The 17,500-nt window shown below is 42.2% G+C and overlaps 1 protein-coding gene across 6 annotated transcripts in view; it reads right to left on the bottom strand.

Annotated features, from left to right (window-relative positions):
* Positions 1-17,500, bottom strand: part of FLNB (filamin B) — a 390,880-nt gene that overhangs the window by 140,837 nt on the left and 232,543 nt on the right. For 4 of the 6 annotated variants that reach the window (XM_075321337.1, XM_075321338.1, XM_075321340.1 and 1 more), the window contains exons 5-7: positions 10,993-11,111; positions 9,930-10,007; positions 6,404-6,566 (exon numbers count right to left, since the gene is read on the bottom strand). In XM_075321337.1, the coding sequence (XP_075177452.1) occupies positions 6,404-6,566; positions 9,930-10,007; positions 10,993-11,111 (360 nt within the window). The remainder of the gene's footprint in view (positions 1-6,403; positions 6,567-9,929; positions 10,008-10,992; positions 11,112-17,500) is intronic. The other 2 variants (XM_075321342.1, XM_075321343.1) reach the window with 1 other exon arrangement.

The raw sequence follows: 17,500 nt of genomic DNA, 5'->3' as shown, positions 1-17,500 counted from the left end.
TTTTTACCTTCTCTTGTCTCTGGGCCAGGGGATGTAGATCCCCTGCATTGTCACGGGTGGCCTGACCCGTTTTCATGCCTCGAGGTGTTCACAATCAAAGGGAAGGTGGATGTTGGGAGTTATCGTGACCCACCTGTGGATTGCGGCCAGGAGTGGGCCGCCGCTGCATGTCTCTGTCTGTTGGGGTCGGTGGTAATCGCAGTCGAGATGGTGTGGCTCTCCACAGGTGGAGTGGGCCCCAGGGAGGTGGCTGGCGGGCTGGTGTTTGCCGTAGACACCGAAGCGCGGGATGACTGCGCCGGTAAATGAAAGAGTCGAGGCAAGGGCTCCGCTTCAGGTCTTTTACTCACTGGTTAGAGTTTGCCCAAGAATGCAGATTCTGCTACTGATAAGTCTCTGGTTATCTGGTGCAAGTTTAAGGGTATGTGCGCACGTTGCTTTTTACCTGCTTTTTACCTGCTTTTTTGCTGCTTTTTCTTCTGCGCTGTTTAATGCCAAAATGGATGTGTTCTTCTATTCAAGCAAAGTCTATGGGAATTTGGGTTTCTTGTTCACACTATGTTGTTCAAAATGCTGCCTTTTTGTGGCAGAACTTTGGTCAAAAACTCAGCTTTGCAGTGCAAAACCCAAATGGCAAAAACAATTGACATGTTGCTTCTTTGAAAAGCTGAGTTTTTGACCAAAGTTCTGCCACAAAAAGGCAGCATTTTGAACAACATAGTGTGAACAAGAAACCCAAATTCCCATAGACTTTGCTTGAATAGAAGAACACATCCATTTTGGCATTAAACAGCGCAGAAGAAAAAGCAGCAAAAAAGCAGGTAAAAAGCAGGTAAAAAGCAACGTGCGCACATACCCTAAGGCAACTACCAGTGTCCGTGTAAATGTCCTGTTCCAGAATGCTGTCCCGATAGTGCAACAAAGAACCCGGGCCGAGCTCAAAGCTCCAAGCCTCCAGGTCCTGTAAGAGAAAGTTGAAGGAGGTGTTGATAGAACTGGTGTCCTGACTGAACTGCGTATCTGGTTGACTTGCGCCTACTGGTACCCCAAGTGGCACCCATCCCTCAGTGGTTGTCCTGGTGACCGAGAAGTCCCACTCTTCGTGATGGCCAACCCCCTGACTTCCCCAGTCCAACCCCCTAGTGAGAAGGCACCTAACGGTTTGTGAAATGAGAACATAGTCAATTAACCCCGCACTTACCCCAGATAGGCACCGCACCTTAAACAACTGCAGTACCCTGTGGCAACCAGAGCCTCAGGGGTGCCACAAATTTGCCTAGACCGTGGCACACCTTTTCTTTATGAAAGTGCATTATTCTCAGAACTGTAAAACACACACAAATACAATCACACACACACACACACATTAATTCTGACCCTTAAGATGCCGAATTAAAAAGGGACTCAGAATAGGATCTAAAATAAGAAACAAAAGTAACGGCCTTTTTGGAAGCTCTCTCATATCTGATTCATTTTCCTCCACAAAGGTTGGCATGGAGTGCAATGATTGAGTGCTGAACTTGGGAGGTTGTCTAAATACTGTATGCCCAGGCTGGAGTTTTTAATACGTTGGAATTTCTCATTTGTTTGTCTTCTTATCCAGTCTGTCAAACTAAATATTTTAAGAGCAATGGCAGAATAACACTTCATAATCAGGATTGGACCGACACCAAGGTTCTAATAATCACTACCAGCCTAAAGAACCAGAAGTCATAAGATGCATAAAAAAGCCCGGGAAAAAGTTTGCTTTTCAGATCCAGGATGCTCGTGCAATCTCTAGATAGTGACGACATTTCACACAGTCTGAGAGCTCGTCTGTAATTCAATTCACTGGGAAGTAAATGTGTCAATCATCAGCGGTCAAGAACTCGAAAGAGCTTAATGTGGGTGTGTTGCGGGCAAGGGAGACAGACCGTGGAAGGGAGAGGGGGCTGCTCGAGACGCTCGGATCCGGGGTCGTTGCGGTGGCTCGAAGGGAAGCTGGACCCGGGACTGAGCACCTGTCTGTCACCCGCAAGTAGAAAAAGGGGAGGTTTGTGAGTGACGTCACGCATGGTATGCGGTGATTTTGGTGGCACTGCCGCTGCCGCTGGGAGGTGATGCCCGGGACTGATGGAGTGGGGGCAGCTGGATGTTATCCCCTCCACGGGTAGGGGAGGTGTTGTCCCAGGACCCCGATACAGGTGGGATGGTGTTACAGAGAGCAGTCTGCAGGGTTGGACCGTTGGTGCTGGTGTACTCACAGTTCTTAAATGACTTGACACAGAGTCCAGATGGTAAACCAAACAACCAGTAGCCTACGGAGGGTGTGTTCGCATCCCGCACCCCGGTACGGTAGAACAGAGGCCCTTCCACCTGCACGTTATGTTTAAGTCCTTGGTATTAACTACTCCGCATGAAACGAGGAAGTCTGCTCCCGGTGTTACGGTCTTTTGGAAGCTGTGGCCCGTGAGAACTGACCCGTGGGATCTTAGCAGGCAATTGCGGAGCCCTATCCCCCTCTTTAGGCTTCCGTCTCGCTCTATCTGGGCCTCTTGTGGGACAGGACCTGAAATCTTGTCCCCGGCTGGTTAATTGGAAAGGGGCTTAAGGGCTCTTCTCCACTTGCGATTTCTATGTGCGAGTGCGATCCGATAAAAAAAAAAATCACTGACCACTAACACTGTTCCCTCCCATCACACATCAATACCCCTAGGTGCGCGTCGCCATCCACTTGGCCCCACCCACTGGTGTACCTATTGTCATGGGGGGGGGTGACTAGGGTTTTTAGGTTTTGATGGCTGATGATGTGTACCAGGGTGGGGATTGTGATGGAGGACCTAAGAGGAGAGAATCCTGCACCTATCAGAGGGGTGCAGTCATCTGTGACAAACTGATTTTGTCAGGGCGTCACAGATGCAAACGTGAGAGAAAAAAAATAAAAACGTTTACAAGCGGTTCAGTGCTTCGGGCCTTTTTCAAAAGGAAGGAGTCTTTTGTAACAATGACAGAGCACCAACAGGGTAAAGGCCTGACGAGCCCATGGAGGAGACACCAGTGTGTATGGTAAGAGATAGGTGATGATTGAGGAGTAAAAGTCTACTTCAGACTTTAAATACCTTATTTTCCATACCCAACATAGCACTTAGCCCCAAGCAAAAATAACAAAAAAAGTACATTATTAAAGTTGAAATGGAATATCCCTAGCTGCAAACTTTAAGGCTATGTGCGCACTAGAGCTTTTTACCCGCGGATTTACCCGCGGATTTGCCGCGGAAATTTCTTGAGAAATGTCTGCAATCTTTGTGCAGACATTTCCCAGCAAATTCTATGGAAAAAAAAAATAGCTGTGCGCACTGGTGCGGATTTTTCTCAAGAAATTTCCTCGAGAAGAATTTCTCGAGAAACTTTCTTGAGAAAATGAACATGTCCATTATTTCCGCAGGTATCCTGCGGATTTCTGCAGTACAGCCTGCAGAAACCCGCAGGGAACCACCCGCGGGAAAATCGCGGTAATTCCGCGGCAAATCCGCATGCGGATTTGGTGCGGATTTTTTCCGGAGGTCCGGAAATCTTTCACTCCCAGAAGTTTCTCGAGAAAGTTTCTTGAGAAACTTCACATTTCTAGTGCGCACATAGCCTTAAGGGTACCAGTCACTTGCCGTAAATATGTTGGATTTTTTTTTTTTTCACTGGGTCAGTTTTCCTGAATACAACAATATTTTTCTTTTGTTCCCGCTCCTCTCCATTCCTGAGCTATGGCCTTCTCTTCCATGTATATAAATTAGCCTCTCAGCCAAGTGGGTGTGGTCAAAGAGACACCTACAAAGAGCTGAAGACCATACCTACTTAGCTTAAAAAAAAAAAAAAAAAAAAAAAAAAAAAAAGATAAAGAAGACTAGATGTACAGGGATAAGGGGCCATATCACAAGAATGGGGGGACACGCAGGAACAAACAAAAATATAAAAAATTTAATAACATTAGAGTTAAGTCATAGATGAACAGCTCAGAACTTCTTCAGCAGAAAAAGCTCACAATTGAATTTTACTATTTGTATCACCTTCTGCTTTACCCCATCCCCATAGTGTGTACGGTTATATAGTGTAAAAATAAACCATGCAGTGCCCAACGATAACCACCATACAATATGATACCCAAAGTGTAATATTGTAGTGAAAAAACACTTTCCTACAGTTGCCTAAATAGTGCATGCCCTTATTATCTCCCGCCTGGACTACTGCAACCTCCTGCTCTGTGCCCTTTGTTCCAATACTCTCGCACCCCTACAATATATTCTAAACTATGCTGCCCGGCTAATCCACCTGTCCCACCGCTATTCCCCGACCTCTCCTCTCCGCCAATCCCTTCACTGGCTTCCCATCGCCCAACGACTCCAGTTCAAAACTCTAACCATGACATACAAAGCCATCCACAACCTGTCTCCTCCATACATCTGTGACCTAGTCTCCTGGTACCCACCTGCACGTAACCTTTGATCCTCACAAGATCTCCTTCTCTACTCCCATCTTATCTCCTCTTCCAACAATACAAGATTTCTCCCGTGCCTCCCCCATACTCTGGAACACACTGCCCCAACACATCAGACTCTCGCCTACCTTGGAATGCTTCAAAACAAAACCTGAAGACCCACCTCTTCCAACAAGCCTACAACCTGCAGTAACCCTCAGTCCACTAGAGTGCCGCATGACCATCTCCACCCTCACCTATTGTATCCTCACCCTTCCCTTGTAGACTGAGCCCTCGCGGGCAGGGACCTCTGTTCCTTGTATGGTTTATGATTATTGTACTTGCCCCTACTATGTATACCCCTTTTCACATATAAATCGCCATTGAATAAATGGTGCTATAACAACAACAACAACAACAACAATTATTAAAGCAACCATTTACAATGGCACAAGACAAGGCCTAGATTTTAAAACAAGTGCAGGTTCCAGAGTTGAATGGTCATGCTCAGTGTGCATTATATAACAACGGAAATGGTATAGAAGGAAAGCCCTGGCAATAAGGAGAAGGAAGAGGGGACATCACCTGCAACTCACCCGAGTCTGTACCCTGTGCTCCCTACTTCCGTATATGGCTGCGTCCCCAGTCGCCGCCACGTGCCTAGGCCCTCGTTTACTCTGAACTCACCCTGGCTAGTGAGAAGGTCGGCGAGAACACTAGTCTCACTAATGCGATAATACAACACAAGGTAAGGGAGAAAGACAGAGGGAAGATGGACAAAAGAAAACCACTCCAAACTCCTTTAATTCCGCTAAATACCCAGTTGCCATAGTCATGACACCTGAACTTCTTCCAGAGACTGGTTCCTTCCAAAGCGGTCAGCATAGTAATGGGATTCTATAACCAGCGTTTGATGGTAAGACATGTGACCGATTTCTGCAAATTGCATTTCTCATTTCTGCCATGTAACAAACATTGTGACATAGCTGGAGAAGAAGCCACAAATATATCAAATGAGAATATTCCTTGAAAATGTATGCCATTTGCTCTATCACTCTCAGTAGGATCAACTTTTGCTCCAATGTGGTTTCAATTTCAATAGTAAGTGTAAGGGGTACTTTGCACACTACGACATCGCAACCCGATGCTTGCGATGCCGAGCGTGATAGTCCCCGCCCCCGTCGCAGCAGCGATATCTAATGATTGCTGCCGTAGCGAATATTATCGCTACGGCAGCTTCACATGCACTCACCTGCCCTGCGACGTCGCTCTGGCCGGCGAACCGCCTCCTTACTAAGGGGGGCGGGTCGTGCGGCGTCACATGGCAGGCGGCCAATAGAAGCGGAGGGGCGGAGATGAGCGGGACTTAAACATCCCGCCCACCTACGTCCTTCTGCATAGCCGGCGTGAGCCGCGGTGACACAGGTAAGCTGATGTTCCTCGCTCCTGCGGCTTCTCACACAGCAATGTGTGCTGCCGCAGGAACGAGGAACAACATCGTACCGTCGCTGCAGCTACATTATAGAAATGTCGGACACTACACCGATGATACGATTACGATGCTTTTGCGCTCGTTAATCGTATCATGATTTACACGCTACGACAGGGTTCCCCAACTCCAGTCCTCGAGGGCCGCCAACAGTGCATGTTTTCAGGATTTCCTTAGCATTGCATGGGTGTTGGAATCATCAACTGTGCAGGTGATTAAATTATCACATGTGCAATACTAAGGAAATCCTGAAAACATGCACTGTTGGCGGCCCTCGAGGACTGGAATTGGGGACCCATGCGCTACGATATCGACAGCGACGCCAGATGTGCGTCACTTTCGATTTGACCCCACCGACATCGCACCTGCGATATCGTAGTGTGCAAAGTACCCCTAAGGCTAAAACATCAACCCATCTAGCAATAAACACAAACAATATCAAGAAAATTGTCAAAAACAACACCCACCTGCTGTGTAGATGTCAAAATACGTCAGTTTATTGGCAATATTACCAGTTGCCTCCAAGCCTGGCCCTTTGGCTGTCACTTTACTGGCGTCTCCTAGAGCTTTCTCAACGTTCACGTCAAATGGGCTCTTTGATATGTGTTGACCAGCAAAAAGCACAGTCACCTATAAAACACAACATAAAAAAAAACACAAGGAGTTTGGGCAACGCTCACGATTCACACAACTGGGTTTAACAAGCTACAGATCCAAGCGTGGAGTGTTAAAAGATTGACACCACCATAAAATCCGGGGTGGGCTGAGGCCTGCCTTGGCTTGTTAAGCATCACATTTCCTAGACTGTAAATCAATCTAAAAAAGTAGAGTGTCTTCAAGCAGGAGATCACAGATTTCATTTCTTTTTAAGACGTGACAAAAGTTTATAACGTTGAAGAAATTAATGAATCTTACATCATCCTTTTACGACCAAGGATTTCGCTTTGATTTAATAAGGACCACAAAAGTCTTTTTTGGAATCAACCCATAGACTCACTGAACTGGAACTAAAAATGTAAATCAGAATTGGCTCCGGGGAACGATGAAGTCATGACTGGACCGATTATGTCAACAGCTTGTTAATGACATCATCCTCACAACCGCCGCTATATACAATCTTAGGTCGAAATTGTGATGTATGTGATAGATGGTGGAGGAAATTACTTTTCTGTAAAGGGATTCCATTGCGTCAACAGGATAACTCGGCTAATAAAATTGAAAATATCCTACTTACATTTACATAGAGAAGAACATAAATAAACCTCATCAGAACAGAGATGGATTACCCTACACATATCTACACATTCCTGGTTGTTTAGTTTAGAAATTCTAAATTCTGAAATGTTCTAAATACAGTATTAGATTTAATATTTATCAGAGGGTATATAAAGCTTCTCTTTGGAACGTCCAAAACATTGAATATATTTGAAGTGTGTATTACCCCATTTCACCTGCGGGCGCACTGTAGGAAAACTGAACCCTTGCGCCCATATTTCCCTACAGATTACAGCCGATAGCTGGGGTCCAAGCAAACCAACTTTGGAGCACCCTTCTCGCACAGAGGGAATTGTTGACAAATGAATCATGATTTATAATGAGCAATATGGGACTAAATCTATACAGACTGGAGTGAGCCTAAAATTAGTTCACGTCCAGCAAAACGTAATTGAAGAATAATAATTTCCAATTAAAAGGGAACCTGTCACCAGATTTGGTGACTATAAGCTGCAGCCACCACCATTGAGCTCTTATATACAGTATTCTAAAATGATGTGTATAAGAGCCCAGACCTCTATGTAGATCGTAAAAAACTTCTAATACTCACCTAGAGGGGGCGGTCTGTTCCGATGGGTGTCACTGCTCTCCGGTCAGGCACCTCCTCTCTGCTGCGATATCCATCCTCCTTCTAGCCAGTCCAGGACGGCATTGCGGTCCTGCGCAGTCACACTTTGATCTGCCCTGCTGAGGGCAGAGCAAAGTACTGTAATTGCTCAGGCACAAGGAAAGGTTAAAAACCGCCCGCCCGCGCATGCGCATTACAATACTTTGGTCTGCCCTGAGCAAGGTCAAGATGAAAGTGCGCCTACGCAGGAAATCAATGCTGGCTAGTGTGGAGGACGTCATGCAAACAGGCCTCAGAAGAAAGAGGACAGCAGTCCCCACAGAGAGGAGGCGCCGGACCGGAGAGCAGTGACACCTATCGGACCGGACCACCCCCTAGTTGAGTATAAATGTTTAATAACATTCTACACAGCGACCTGTGCTCTTATATACAGCATATTAGAATGCTGTATATAAGGGCTCACTGGTGGTGGCTGCAGCTCATAAAGGGAAAAACCTGGTGACAGGTTCCCTTTAGAAAAGTGGAAGGTGCTCCAGAGCTGCTCTTTCTTCTTTAGAGTAAGAATAAAAACCAACTATTTAGAGAATAAAAAGCACTTTAAAATTTATAGATTACACAAACTTGTGCATATTTCATTATGAAAGACATATTAAAAGGGGTTGTCCAGTACTAGGACAATCGCCCTTCTTAGTCAACAGGTTTGCCCCAGGTAAAATAATAAAGCCTATACTTCCCTCCCATACTGGTGCCTATCCAGCGGTGCCACGGGTTGTGACATCATGCAAGCCCCAAGCACAATCAGTGCCGACTTCCTTCTCTCCGCCTTTGGACCAAATGAACAATCCACAGGAAGTGAGAGCTGCGACTGTGCTCACTTCCTGTTGAGTAACTGGTTTGGTCCAAAGGCGGAGAGAAGGAAGTCGGCACTGATTGTACACAGGGTTGACGTGACGTCACAACTCCAAGAGCCGCGACAGCAGGAACGGCGGCAGTAAGGCAGAGGAGTTTAGGCTTTATTATTTTACCTGGGGAAAACTTGTTGATTTAGAAGGGGTCCGTCCTAGTGGTGGACAACCCCTTTAATGTGCTTCTGTGTTTGAACATTTCTGATATCTTGGCTTAATTAGAAAGCTCCCTTGATGACAAAGTGATCATAAAATATTCCGCATCGATCTGCTACAACTTCCTGTGATTATCCGTCGTCAACCAGATCGCAAGTGTGCCACATCCCTGCAGTGCCTCCAGTGGCATGATGAAGAATTACACAGTTCCTATAGAACACAATGGGCCGTTTATTAAATGCTGTGATGTGCCGAGTCCTCCAGAGCGGAAAACACTCCTTGTAGCTTCTCACTGCCTCCCTCTATAAATTCAGAACTTAATATATCACAAAATACAGACGGAGCGGACGCTGAAATCCATCAGCTTGAAACAAGATGGGTTGTTAAACTGCTTGAAGCTTACAAAGGATATCTAATAGGGATTTAATTACTGACATTAGTACAGCATCACGTACATGCAGTGCTCCTCAGTTTGCCAGGATTTGAGGAGTCTCTCGCCAAGAAATGAAGTATGTTATTCTTTAGGCATTTTTTTAATCTATTCATTGATTGTATAAACACTATGGAGTAGCAGAGGATGTAAGCCATATGAGTGCGGTATTATGCTAGGAGTACAAAGGCGGCACTTAGGAGTTAGCACATAGGTGCACAAACAATGCCATCCTTACTACAAAAAAAACCTCAAACTGCTACAATGGCCTGAAATATTCGCATATTATAAGTCCTCTTGAGTAGTGTTGAGCGGACCCGAACCGAAAAAAATCCGGATCCGCGCGGCTTGAGTGGCAGATCAGAGTCCGACCCGGATTCGGGATCCCGATCTCTCCCGATCTCTCCCGATCTCTCCCGATCTCTCCCGATCTCTCCCGATCTCTCCCGATCTCTCCCCCTCAGACATATATTGGCCGGATTCCAGATCGGATCTCGGACTTCTGAGTCAACCCGACACCGATCCGCTCAACTCTACTCTTGAGCTTTAGCCAACATCACGAAAATAACGAAGAAAATAAAGTATCTATAGAATCCAACGACTCCCTACATTCCGAAAAGTTTGTGGTCGGGATATACGGTTTACCAAAACCAATTTACCTTATGGACACCAGTAACTTTAGGCACATACTCCACGGAGAAGGTCTTGTTCTTGTCATTGTTGGCTGTGACCTTGGCCTAAAAAATAAACCCAAACAAAAAGAAAAGGATAAGAACTAAAAGGAACTGAACCAACTTCTATGACATGGGCCATGTTGGATGTTTTGAGTCATGGAGGCCTTAGAAGTGCTGATGATGTTTGATGCCTTCCAAATTCCTACAAACTTTATATTACGGCTCTTGAATCTACCGACTGTGGCTTTGTCTATAGAATATCTAAAGGGTAAAATTTAGGGGAAATGGACTTTTTACTGCGGCAGAGATTTTTTTTCCCTTCAATAAAAAGGTTCTCCTAAAAATCATCCCAACACTCATTCTGCTGGCAGTTTTTTCCCCCGATGGTCCATAAACATGGCAGCCACTTTGTTCAGATGCAATCAAGCAGTTGCCGAATGACTGGACCAGAGGCGGATTTATTATTGCTGACTCCAGAGTTAAGGGAGCCCATTTCTACCTCCAAAGTTGGAGGAATCGTGCATTATGGGGAGCTTTTGGGTTGCAGAAGGCCCATATACTGTTCTTGCTCAGGGGCCCTTTCCTGCATCCGCCAGTGGATTTAACATATTGAAATACACAATTTGATCCTATTCATCCATCCCGTTCAACACATTAGATACATGCCGGACCCCCCCCCCCCCAAAAAAAAAAAAAAAAAAATCAGTAGGTCGGAATGTGTTTACATACAAGTTAGTTATATTTTCTATTTTTCGTGCATTTCTTTTGAAAAATGTTTCTTACAGCTTTAATGAAATATTAACTCAAAACTCATTGATGGAAAGCTCAAGTTGTCTTCATACTTTGAGAAAAGGCATCTTGATAAGATGTGCCGCCTGTCAGCTGAGAATGCAGTAACGGGAGATAACATGATATCACCGGACATCACTGAGCGTATTGTTCACAGTCATTCTCAGCGATAAAACCATTTTATGCCCGTTAATAACAAAGAGGCAGGGGGAACTTTTCAATTTAAAAAAAAAATCACCCCTACCCCCAGCCCCCATACCTCTTCCCTTATTCCTTCCGGATCTTCCACATAAACTAAAACTTCTCCTTGCCCAGCACTGATTGTCTCCACCGTAAACGGAGCTGGTCTTTTCACCATATTCCCCGTAGGTTCCACTCCTGCAAAAACATTGCAAATCATCAATACAAAATTTGACATAAGTATCGATTTACCCCCAAAATAGCATAAACAAAATCAATGAAAATAAATCCTGAAAAATACTAGATTATTATTAAAAACGGCCACCAGTGATGGGTTGTCAGCAAGCCATAAATGTTTGTATATGTCCTGGTCTGTGTGGGCAACGCTCATGGCTGTGCAAATCTTTTTTTTTTGCAAGCTAAACATTCCCAGATCCTTTAACCCGATCCTTATAGGACATGGTTTGCAGACCTGTCACCATTCTGGTAGCCTTTTTCTGAACATTCTCCAATTTCTCAATATCTTTTTGAAAACTGTGCCCAGAACTGTAAACAGTATTCCAGATGAGGTCTGACCAAAGAGGAGAAGAGGGCGATTATTACTTCACATGATCTAGACTCTATGCTTCTCTTAATACATCCAATAACTCAGTTTGCCTTTTTTGCTGCTGCATCACACTGTTGACTCCTGTGCAGTCTGTGATCTATTGGTATACTTAAGTCTTTTTCACTTGTGCTGTTTAGTTCTATTCCGCTCATTCTGTTGATATTTTTGTTTTTCTTGCCCAGACATAGAATTTCACATTTTTCCTTGTTAAATACCATTCTACTAGTCCCTGGCACTGCTTATTATTCCATCTTATCTAGATCCTTTTGAATAATTTATCTGCCTTTTCCTTTTGTTCGCTGCAAATTTGATTAGTTTATAAATGATCTAGATAAAGGATCTTTAGGTAAACATGTTGACCCAACACTGGAGCCAAGACAGAGCCTTGTGAAACCAGTTGAAAACACTCTTCCAACTGGATGTGCAGTCATTACCACTCTTTCAGTACAACCACTGAGCCAGTTATGAATCCACCTAACCATAACCTTGTCCATTCCATATTTGGTCATTTTTTTCCAATAATAATAGTATCTTGTCAGGTCTTTAAACTTGTTAAAGAGTTGGATATTGACTAAAAGGGTCACTTCATATGGTGGTTATGGTAGTTTCCTAAAAAGATCTCCTCCTTGGCTAGGTCCTTCCCGGAGGGATATCTGGCTAGTTTCTGTGTTGAGACTCCTAACACAGGCTCCACGGACTTTTTTAATTTGAATAATAATAGTATGAGATACTTTATCAAATACTTTGCTGATGCTGAGATATACTATATCTACTAGATTTCCTTGATCCACCCAGTCAGATTCCATCGTAGAAGGAAAGAAGATTAGTCTGGCATGACTTTTTTGCTGAAAACCCATGCTGGCTGATTAATTACTGTATTCTTATCCAAGTACCATGCTGTATAATAATTTGTCCAAAGATTTTTCTTGACATAGAAGTAATGCTCATTTGCCTGTAATTTTCTGGCTCCATCTTCCTTCCTTTTTTTTGAAGATACGGACAACATATGCCCTTCTCCAATCTTCTGAGACTTGTCCTGTTCTCTAGGAATTTTCTAAGAGTCTGGTTAGTGGTTCTACAATTTCCTCTGCCATTTCCATCAGTATCATAGGATGTAATTCATCTAGACCAAGAGATTTAAATAAGATCAACCCTTTGACTCGTCAAAGGGCTTCTTACCCGGCCTACTGGTTTCCTACTTTGAACTGACAAGAGCCTAGAGCCCCAAAAAAAAAAAGCCGTCTGCAATTGGGGTTCTCATTTGGAATAGTTAATTGTTTGGCTTGATATCTTAAGTCATGATGTGGCAAGGCTCATATAGGGACGATACTGACTTCCATGATTGTTATAGGTGGCACTTAAGATTGTTCTCTTCCTTTTTGAAGTGGATATTTCTATATTGTCCCCCCCCACCCCCTCCCAGAAATTATTACCTGGCTGATAAGACTCACCATGCCAGCTTGGCACTAACCTACAAAAGTGAAAACTGTACCCCTCAACACATATGACTGACATAAGCAATTAACTCTTCGGGAAATACAGGGTAGAAAGATTTAACTGAGAAATTATGGAGCTTAAGAAGTTTATTGTCTTCAGGATAATAATGAAAGATAAATCTACTAGAAACCTAATGTCTTTCGTTCCTCTGAAGACCATGGCCCATCTCGGTAAACAAAGGGTATTTTTCACATACCGGAGTGTGTGGGCGCAGTTGACATCTCCTAATTCTTCTGCAGAGAATAAGGACACATAATCCTCCAGCATATTTACTAACAGAATGATCCATGACACTTGAAAAAGTATGAAATCATATAAAACCATTTTCTCATTTTTTTGCCGAGGAGTTCAATGTCGCTGGGTGTCGTAATGACAAACTTCACACCTTGTCTCCTTACCACACCTTTGTCTCTGGAGGATAAGACTTTCACCTCGGGATTAACAAAAGTCTAAAAAGAATCTTATAAGAAGATAATTTTTGTGTTTATCCAGCAGAATCTTCATATCGTAAATGACGTGACGGCACCTACGTCTCGTCTGTATTTACCAAGATGATGTTAAGTCATTAGGACGTCCTTATGTCTTCAAGACCCAACAGAAGTATTTCTATATTTTGGAGGAGAGAACATTTAGAAATAATTGCATCCAGAATTTTTGACTTTCAAGCGGACAGTCAAACGCTGGTTCTAATGACAGCCATCTCTCCCATGTACATGAACGCTTGGCCAATTGATCGCGTTTTCAACGGCCAAATAGAGCGAGCTGGTATCAGACACCTCCGGTAACGGCAAATTTCTAGGGAAAACAAAACTTCGGCATTTTGAATCAAACTGCCCAATCCGTTTATACCCAAATATCATCTATCGAAGCGTCAGGGGCCCAAATAAGTATTAGATGGTCAACCAGCCTAAGTGAAATTGGTAGCTAGGTTCATCCATCTTTAATCCAATGTGAATATCTGCAGCAAACAGAGGAGTACAATAGATGTGTGTAACAGGTGACAGACAGTCCTGTGGTATCCAGCAATAGAAGGTCACAGGATTTAGCTATGCAAAGCTCCCTGACCTTCTATCATCTGTTGTGAATAAGTTTTCCAGTTTTGGGCTCCCTCTTGTGGTCAGTGCTGGCGGTGCAGTTGATTTGTGGAATGAAAGCCACACACCTGTGGAGGACTGGCAATCAGGGTCAGATCGGGACTATATAACTGAGTAGTTTTCTCTTGTTACTTGCCGGTGCTTAATGGTCTCCTGTGTGTTAAGGACATTCTGTAACCAGCTCTGCTCACTACCAAAACTCCTCTCAGATAAGTGGTCTTTGTACCTCTGCTGTTTGTTTTCCCACTTTCTTGTTGTTTTTTCTGCTTTGATACTAATACTTGATTCCTATTTTGTCTGTGTGGAGTTCTTGGTGGAATAGGATCATTCCCTGCTGGGAGTGTCTGTATACTTAGCTCCATGATTCTGCAAGGTATTGCATTTGTCATGCTTGGTATTAATTCAGTCCCTCATCTATATTAGTGTTTTTGGATCCCAGTAACATCAGAGTGCTGATACAGTGGGGGAAAGGTTGTGTGACCTCAGGATTTTTCCATATCAGAAGTGCTGGTATATATTAGGGTTTTTTTACAGTTGCAGACAGTGCTCCTTCCTATCCTTTCCTATAAAGATAGTTTGGGCCTCACCTTTGCTGAATTTGTCTTTTCTAGCTTTGTATTGTGTTTTCCTAGATCACTGTAGCCTTTACATGTGGGGGGCTATCTATCTTTGGGGACTGCTCCGAGGCAAATTAGCTTTCTTATCTCTCTATTTGTCAGAATATTTAGTTCTCCGGCTGTGTCGAGACGACTAGGTCATCATAGGCTCGTCCCACGGCTACTTCTAGTGTATCAGCATTAGGTCTGCAATCAGTTAAGGTTTCAGCCACTCTGTTACCATTTGGGGTACTGCATTTTTTGATCCTCCTCGGTCCCTGAATCATAATCATGCCTGCTTGATGTATTTGGTATCCTATGTATTTTCTCTGCTTCATTTTCATCCCTTTCCCTTTAGGACCCTACAGAGATCTTAATCCTTTCAGCTGTTTTTTTTGTTATCAGCACTTTCTTGGTATCTATGTATACCCTCATTTTCCCCATACTCTGTACTGGTTGATAAGTCCTCTACCCTTCACAAGTCTTCAGTGCAAGCAGTCAGCTCGCATTCTTCTGGTGTAACCTGGCTGTTTGCAGTTTCTCTTCCTGAGGCATCTGAAAATAGTTGTTGTTTCCTTCCCTTGTTTGTTTGTTATCCATATGTGTCATACCTAGGGCCCAGATTAGGGTCCAGCACTAGGGTCAGGTATCCGGCTCGGCGCACAGGTGCGGAACCTATCTAGGGCGCTGAGGGAACACAGGGCCCAGCGGTAGGTTTAGTCAGGGATCACTATTAACCCTTCCCTAGACACAGGGTTTCCCATTCCTTTCACTTACTACTTGCCTTTACCTAGCGTTACAATGTGTGAACACGGCCCGAACGTGGCCTACAATGATTGTGGGCATCATCAGTCTATGAAAAAACATTGTAACTGCAACAATGCAAGTATTAAAATCATAATTGCTTACAATATGCAATAACACTAAGTGAATCTGTCATGTTGAAAATATTATTCTCTCTCTGGTCCGTATGGTATAGTGCAGGAGCGGAGCAGAACGTTACATAGTTTGGCAGAAAAAAAGGTCAGATTAAGGCCGCATTCACTCGTTCAGTGTTTGGTCAGTATTTTACATCTGTATTTTTAAGCCAAAACCAGGAGGGGGTGATAAATGCAGAAGTGGTGCCAGGCTTCTATTATACTTTTCCTCCGATAGTCCCCCTCCCGATCTTAGCTACAAATACTGAACGTGTGAACGTGGTCTAAAGTGGAACTTATTGATTGAAAGACCTGATCATTCTAGGTTAAAAGGGAAATGGTCACCAGGTTTTACCCTTATGTGCTGCAGCCGCCACCAGTGAGCCCTTATATATAGAATTCCAGAATACTGTATATAAGAGCCCAGGCCGTGCTGTGTAAAGTAAAAAACACCTTTATAAAATACTCGCCTAGGGGGCAGTCTGGTCCAATGGGCGTTGCTGCTCTCAGTACGGTGCCTCCTCCATCTTGTGGGATCACCATCCTCGTGCCCAGCATCATCCACAGAGCGGCCTCCATTGCACTCCTACACACGCACACTTCTCTCCGCCTGACTGAGGGCAAATCAAAGCTCTGAAGTGCGCATGCGCGGGTGATCTTTGACCTTTCCTTGCACGTGCGCATTACAGTACTTTGCTCTGCCCAGATCAAAGTGCGCATGTGCCGGAGCGCAATGGAGGCCTATGTGCGGATGATGTCGGATGTGTTATGGACACGGGATTGGGCAGGAGGATGGTGATCCCACAAGATAGAGGAGGCACCGGACCGAGAGCAGTGACATCCATTGGACCAGACCGCCCCCTAGGTGAGTATTATAAAAGGTGTTTATGTTATACAGCACGGCCTGGGCTCTTAGATGCAGTATTCTTTATTATATATATATATATATATATATATATATATATATATATATATATATATATATATATATATATATATATATATATATATATAATAATATATATATAATAATATATATATATATATATATATATATATATATATATATATATAATAATATATATATAATAATATATATATATATATATATATATATATATATATATATATATATATAATTTATAATATCATATATAATTTATAATATAATATCATGTATAATATCATAATATCTATAATGTATAATATCATAATATATATATATATATAATGTATAATATCATAATATATAATGTATAATATCATATATAATTTATGATATATATAATTTATAATATCATATAATTTATAATATATATCATTATATTATGATATTTTAAAAAAATATATATTATAAATTATATAATAAATTATATCATATATAATTTATAATATATAATATATATATAATTTATAATATCCTATAGAATTTATAATATTATAATATCATATATAATTTATAATATCATATATAATTTATAATATAATATCATGTATAATATCATATAATATCTATAATGTATAATATCATATAATATCTATAATGTATAATATAATATATATAATGTATAATATATATAATTTATAATATGATATATAATTTATAATATAATATCATGTATAATATCATATAATATCTATAATGTATAATATCATATAATATCTATAATGTATAATATCATATAATATCTATAATGTATAATATCATATAATATCTATAATGTATAATATCATATATAATGTATAATATCATAATATATATAATGTATAATATATAATTTATAATATCATATATAATTTATAATATAATATCATGTATAATATATAATATCTATAATGTATAATATCATATAATATCTATAATGTATAATATCAT

Source organism: Anomaloglossus baeobatrachus, chromosome 8 (assembly GCF_048569485.1).
Source record: "Anomaloglossus baeobatrachus isolate aAnoBae1 chromosome 8, aAnoBae1.hap1, whole genome shotgun sequence".
NCBI lineage: Eukaryota > Metazoa > Chordata > Amphibia > Anura > Aromobatidae > Anomaloglossus > Anomaloglossus baeobatrachus.
This window is presented reverse-complemented; position numbering and strand designations above follow the sequence as displayed.